Raw genomic sequence first — 7,009 nt, forward strand, 5'->3', positions numbered from 1 at the left:
GGGGTAGTGAAGGAGGAGAAGATGAACTTTAGCAAGGATTTGAGGGTCGAGATTCCACCGGTGACTGTGAAGGACACAGAGATGAGGGCCAAAGAGACAGAGTTGGTGACCCGTGCACCCACTTCAGGGCTCATGAGACACAAAAGTGGAAAGATCAACTGCCTCTGCTCTCCAACAACACATGCTGGTTCATTTCGGTGCAGGCTCCACCGGTCACCTAGTCTCCAACGCACCAAAAGTGCCACTTTTCGCGAGTCCCCTCCGAAGGAGAACACTGGAAGCACAGTAAAGGCCCAGTAATATACTCTTTTTTATTGCTGCAACCTATATTTCTCTCATCAGACTTTGGTTTTGATTTGGTTTGGAAATTTTTGACTTGTAGAATGTGGTCTAAGCTGTGGTGATCAGTGTTGTCAAGAATTCAATAGATTACAGAGAGATTAAACTCAATACGCCTGGTTTGTAACTCCAAATCCTATTGGAATCATTATGAATAATAGACATTCTGATTGCACAGGATGATTATAAGTATTACCAAAAAATGATAATCTCGAAAAGGAAAGTAAATGCATTTCTGTTAGCCAAATGTTATTCCAGACTGCACAACAGAACAAAGAGTCCAACCAACTTTATCTTCTGTACCATAATTTAGTCAAATTAGGTGTGTCATAGTAGGAAATTACAGACAAAAGTACATGTATTGGATTGTTAATGATCACTTTATTGGAATAATTTATGGGGATATTACTAGTTCTAGCAAAGCAGAGGTCAAGTTGTGGGGTAAAACTAACCTGCATAGGTACCACAGAAGTTCCAGGTGACTGAAAACATGGATTTTTTTTTTCATACTGAACGCAACCAAAGAGAATTGAAAAATGGAACATCAATGATGAAGGATAGTGACTATCTGTTGGAGGGTCCAACCCCAAACCTTATGACATTAGGTGGAGAGAGCCCTCAAGTATACTGAAGGCACCAAGGACCTAAACAAACTGCTGTGGGACTATAATTCTATAACTCAGAAAGCAGTAAGTGGGTTTATGGATTTATGGCCTCCTTATGAACTGCAAAGGAGGCTTATAAATACATTAACCAACCCTACCTTATCTGAGTGGAATCATCAAAATTCTGAACCATTGGTTGTTTGGGAAACCATCCAAGACGGTTGGAGTTCAGATGCATGGGCATGTCAGCCACCCAAAAAGAACATAAGTAGATTTTTGCAATCAGCCCAGTATTTTGGGGAATAAGTAGGTAACATGAAGAGCCAGCATGGAATGAGCGACAACTAATAAAATCTGAGTGTACCAACTTCCTCAATAAACACACTTCAATAGCAATTTGATTTGGTTTGCTTGAGGTTCATCTTGTATCGATTGACTTTCCTTATTTTTCTTGGTTGTTAAAGCAGCATCCAAGTTCTTTCTCTGTTTTTGTTCCAATTATTTTCTATTCCACTTTGATCAAAATCATTATCCCCTTAGGTTTCATAACTGATTGAGAAAGCTAACCCTCCCCTATGAAACATTTGACTGATCAATTAAAGGTAGTCAGGCCAGGTCAGCTAAACAATCCAAATTTTTCTGTCAGACCCAGTGGCTTTAATCCATTCCTTGGCCACTGGAGGAAAATCAAAACACCATGCTCCTAACTTATTTCTTGCTAAGAATTAACATAAAGATCATGTCTTAAGAGCATTTTATTTCCAATTCCCAACTAAGGTAGAAATCTGATAGGGGTTGGTTATCCAACCACGTATCACCCAAGACCAAGAGAACCCATTTAACATGGCTTAGCAAGAGAATAAGAAAAAAGGTGGGAGGACCATAGGAGAGTGCAAAGGAGAAGCAAACAAGAAAAAATAACGATCCAAGGACCGCTTTCATGGTTTACCAATAAGATCACTATTACAACAGGAATAGATTACCCACATAATGCAAAATGTGTTCTTGTAAAAAATTGGCTATCCAATGATTTTTATACATAGTTTTGGAAGAAAACAAGTTTCAACTAGGCAATATGAATAAAAGTTTTAGGTACTACATGATATTTCGGTTTCTGATTTTTTAATCAGACTCTTTATTATATTTAAATATTTCCTTTTTTTTTTTAGCAAAACTTTGAAAGATGAAAGGGAAGAAATAGGCAAAGACATCCTCAATGAGCAAAGAAAGCAAAACTACAAGAGGGAAACAAAAGATAATACAAAGGCCCTAACCACTAAAAATCTCTAATCTTGGTTAATATATTTGGCAAATAAAGTTGACGATTTGATAAGTTATACATCAGAACTGAGGCAAATTGGAAAGCAATAAATGGCAAGCTCCCAAGACAGTCCTCAGAAAATATTTAAGAACATATCCTATTTAAAAAAATTACGGGTATTAAACTATTGTTCGTGAAGAATACTGAATGAAGAGGGGTTATTTCCTAATGTTTACACACTTGTGTGGCCTTCAGAAGTCTGAATAATTGCAGGCATGGCATTTCATGGTCTCCTGTGACTTAGTTGATTGGGTTTTAACCAGAAGTTTTACGACATTATTAACATCAATAAGCTGGAGAAGAGAAGGATATTGAGATTAATTAGATTCAAGAACTAATTATAATGCCTGAAGATAAAAACAAAGAAAGAAGCCAATATTGCATTTCACAAACATATATGCCCCACTAAGTAGAATCAATAAGTTCAGACAGAAAAGAGAGGGAAAATTGTGAATAAAAATACAAAACTAACAACTGAAGTTCACTTTGGTCATTTACAAACTTGGGTTCCCAGGCATTTTGCACAATTGGAAACCCCCAGAAGGTTTTTGTTTCCTGAAGATTCAGTTGTTTATTAGGATAAAGTACACGGGCAATGCAAAATGAGATTTGATTTCCTAGAGTTTACAAGGAAGTTGCAAGCCAAGAAGAAACAAGAAAACAAAAATAGACTATTTATAGACCTACCCAATAACATTTCGCCACCTAAATTACATGCGTAATAAATCAATGCCTTTCATTCACACTTCTGTTGATAGACAACAACTTACTGAATATTCTCCTGGGTCTAGTAGGAAGAGTGCAGAAGGCCTTAAGTTTAGAACTCCTCCCAATTCCATCTTGCTGCACGTCATTCTCACCCACGTCAGTGTCATCTTCGGCTAGCTTCATCCGTAGAGTTGACAGCTTTGACTTGGGAGATTTGAGGCCTGAGACGCTCCACTCGTCGTCTACCAGACCAGTGGTGTTAGATCCTAAGGGTGGTGGATGCTTTGATGGGTCATGTTCTTGAGGGGCTAGAAGTGCCTTTATGTTATTAGGAAGCTCAGTCACTTGGCCACCAGCCATGGCAGCACGCGCTTGCTCAAAGAAAAGTACTTGTACCACCACCCTCAGTGGGAGTAACTCATTCTGTGCTGCATGCATGCATGCTTCCATTGAAAGCTTCTTGCAGTCTAGGATGCGGCACAACCGTTTACGTTCACTCTTGTTGAGGTTTGGATGTGCCTGAATGATCAGAGACAAAGAAATATGCATGACTTTTTATTCTTGTTTTGTTATTAAATAGGTATATCTATACTTGAGAGCATGATTTGTAGAGTTATATTGTTGAAGAATAGACTTCCAAAATACAGAAAACACAGATAGGGGACCTAGTCCTCCTCAATGGAAAATCTCCTGTATAAAACTAAAATTTGTTCTGACTGAATGATTACAAAAGAGAGCTCTCTTTCTTCAGATCCTCCCCTCCCGGTTTCTTTTTCACCCAATGTTGCCACAAGGAGCAGAGTTAGGAGGAAAATCCAAACTGCATGCATCACACATTTCCTAGGATTCATTTACCAACAGAATCAGTAAGCTAGATAAGCATATATACAATAGAAAAGATTGAATGCATGACCTCCCTAGCAAGGGCAGCTCCTTCAGTGTGTTCCCAACTAATCAAATGAAAGTTTTACTGGTCATCAATGGGTATCATCCATCCACTGCTAATTCATGAATCATGAAAAAAATAAAATGGAAGGATGATTCAAGATAAAAAAAAAAAAAAAAAGAATTGGTTTTCTGTTATGCATTTTCTTTGTCAAACAGAAAAAGGCTTGGGGGTGATCCAGGATGGAAATAAATTCAAGTCATAGAAGAGACTTAATAGATGAAACTGAACGTATTATATCAAACTGAAATTTACCTTGAGATAAATATCAATTGCTCTGTAGAGATCATCATGATCAGGCCTGGCGAAATCTGGAATGGCCTCAGCAAATGCAATCACCTTTGACAAAGGCAAATGCACATCTCGAGCAATCTCTTGAAGATAACCATCCACAAGTTTTGCTACCTTCAATTTTGAGCTGTGTGATGCCGAAGAAGACCTCCTGCTCTCCTGAAACCCAAAATCAACATTCTCTGCAGACCGAGACCTCCTCCTTTCGAACCCAAGCCTGGCTTTTGGAGGGCTAGTAGGGGGACTCTGACCCTGCAACATGAATTGCTCCAATATAATCATGACTAGGTCCACATCATATAGAGTTTCATTGGTGTACGAGAGTGACGGTATCAAAAGATCATTGACTGTTGCTTCCTCCAACTGAATTCCCACTCTTCTGGCCAATTCCATCTTAGAAGAAGAAGAAGCACCAAGTATGTTCGCAGCCTTTAAGAGCTTAAGCAAGAAGCTACAAGAAACAGAACCTCTCTCCATGGGAAGTAAGCTCACAATCGATTCCAAAAGCAAACGGTGCTTTGAGGTTATCTCTCCAATCGAGTCCGAACAGTTGTCCGGTGTTGCTTGTTTGCTGGTGGCAATCCCATCTCTAGACATGGTAGGTAGCCATCGAGATGCATAAATAAGCAACGACTCACCGATGAGATTTGCGGGTATCCTTCCACCGGATTTAATAGCCACCATGGTTCTCCAATAAAGGTCTATACCCAGTTCTGCTATATCTTCAGCCCACCATCCCTTTGGTGCTAGCCTGTGTCTCTGGCTCTCTGTTCCGTTGCAGGAAGTATCGTCTCTACCCCCTCTGGAATAACTTCGTGACAAACACACCTTAGAGGGATGGGTCAGGACTTTGGAAGCAATGGCATCAATACATCTACTTGTGATCTCAAGATCTTCTGACCACAAAGAGATGGATTTGGTGCTCTGTAGTGTTACAATGGAGTCCCTCCACCCTCGGAGAATGCATGAAGTGAAGAAAACTTCAAGCTTATATATAAGATTTCCCTTCTCTGCATCCTCGGTCATCTGGAGATATTCAGCAGCACATCTTACTGAAACAAAGTTAAAGGCACTGACGGTGATGGTAATGCCATAACAGAACTTGGCACAGGTCTCAAAGGCCTCAACTCCACCAGGGAAGTCTGGGAGTTGAAGTATTTGGTGTTGGGAGGAATCCGGTGATTCAGAGCATAGCTGCTGTAAGCGTGAGCACTTGGAAAGCAGAGGAAACTGTTCCACAACAAAAACTGAAGTAAATCAAACTAATAGTGTAAGAAGAACACAGGCACAATAACTGTTTTGGAATGATCAGATATGACAAGCAATAGCTCAAAACAGGAAATTTCAATAGGGGGTCTGTTGAATTTTATTTACCTTGTGAAGCAAATACCTGCAACCCTTGACTTGAATTATGAGATCACTGGAGACTTCTGAGGAGACAGACCTGCATTTAGAGAAGAGAAGAACCTCAGCTTTTCCACTCACAACGAAGAACAAACAACTCCCATACAAAGAAGAGAGACTGATAATCATTGTTTCCTAGTACCTTACGGCATCCGTTGTGTAGAAAGTGTCAGGACGAGATCCAAGTTTCATAAACTTCATTCTTCTGAGCTAAATGTTTCCCTTCAAGAATTCCTTAACATGAATGAAGAAGCAGGAACTCCCAGCTCCATGACAAAAGTCACAAAAGAAAGCTTCTTGCCCACTTGAAGAACACCCTCAAGTACCAACTCCCAACTCAGTATTCCACAGAGAGAAAGCTTCTTGCCCACTTGAAGAAAACCCTCAAGTCCCAACTCCCAACTCCCAACTCCGAAGGAGAAAAGATATGTTGTTGTACAGAAACAGAAACAGACACAGTTAACAGAACCCAATTCCTGCAACGAGTGCTTGCCGCTTTTAGTTACCCAACTTGGAAACAGTCCAAGATTCCAAGGAGACCACCACCCCTTGCAAATAAGAGTTTTTGAAAGTAGACAGGACTAAGATTTTCATGCTGGATGGAAAATCCAAGAAGGAAGGAACAGTAAGAAGATCTTCTCAGTAGCTGTAAAAAACAAAATGACGAAGAGGAAAAGAAAAGATCCACATGTATGTACTATGTAAAGTGGAGATGGTCAAAAAGAAAGGAAAACGAGAATTGATGTCATCTCAATCAAATCCCAAATCCCAAATCCCAAATCCCAAATCCCCTCTTCCCCAATTTGATTTTGACGAGAAAACAGTAGAATTAATGAAGCCAAAAGGAAACAAAAGAAAACAGAGCTATACACTCAGTAGCAAGAAGAATACAAGCGTCGTCACCATTTTCCAAAATTTCCGAAACAAAAAAGAAAGAAATTTATTGGGTTTTATCAAAAATGAAATAGGCAACACAACGACAGAAGGGTCCTGTAAAAAAGTAGTAGTCTGATACTCTCTACGGTCGGAAAACCATTCAGATGTGAAGGAGTATGCACAGCACAGGGGCTTAACCATAAAAGCCCCTTCCTTTCGTCGTCCACTCTTCATTGATCAACTTCCACACCCATCCACCCCATACCCTTCTTTCCTCCGCAAATTCTCATTCTTCCAAGTTTGATTATTTTAAGTCAAACACTAATTTATACGCAACACCGTACGTTCTCTCTCTCTCTTTCGTCAGTGTGCGTCGTGTACCAAATCATCAACTGTCAAATCTCCCATATGAAAACCCAAATATAAAATGTGGGCTATCTGTAATCTGTATTTCTATCAATCGTTGTAAAAGATAAAAAGGATCCTCAAAATTCAAAGAGGTAAGGAAAACTTAATCCT

The 7,009-nt window shown here is 39.6% G+C and overlaps 1 protein-coding gene across 1 annotated transcript; it reads right to left on the reverse strand.

Moving 5' to 3' along the window:
* Positions 1–2,619: 2,619 nt before the first annotated feature.
* On the reverse strand, positions 2,620–6,788 carry LOC122078512 (BTB/POZ domain-containing protein At1g67900). The gene is made up of 4 exons (XM_042644526.1): positions 5,757–6,788; positions 5,585–5,654; positions 4,175–5,440; positions 2,620–3,492 (listed from the first exon to the last, which is right to left on the reverse strand). Exons 1-4 carry the CDS (start codon positions 5,813–5,815, stop codon positions 2,992–2,994), a joined length of 1,896 nt encoding a protein of 631 aa, XP_042500460.1. The 5' UTR covers positions 5,816–6,788; the 3' UTR covers positions 2,620–2,991.
* Positions 6,789–7,009: the final 221 nt, after the last annotated feature.

This window comes from Macadamia integrifolia, chromosome 5 (assembly GCF_013358625.1).
Source record: "Macadamia integrifolia cultivar HAES 741 chromosome 5, SCU_Mint_v3, whole genome shotgun sequence".
Classification (NCBI taxonomy): Eukaryota; Viridiplantae; Streptophyta; class Magnoliopsida; order Proteales; family Proteaceae; genus Macadamia; species Macadamia integrifolia.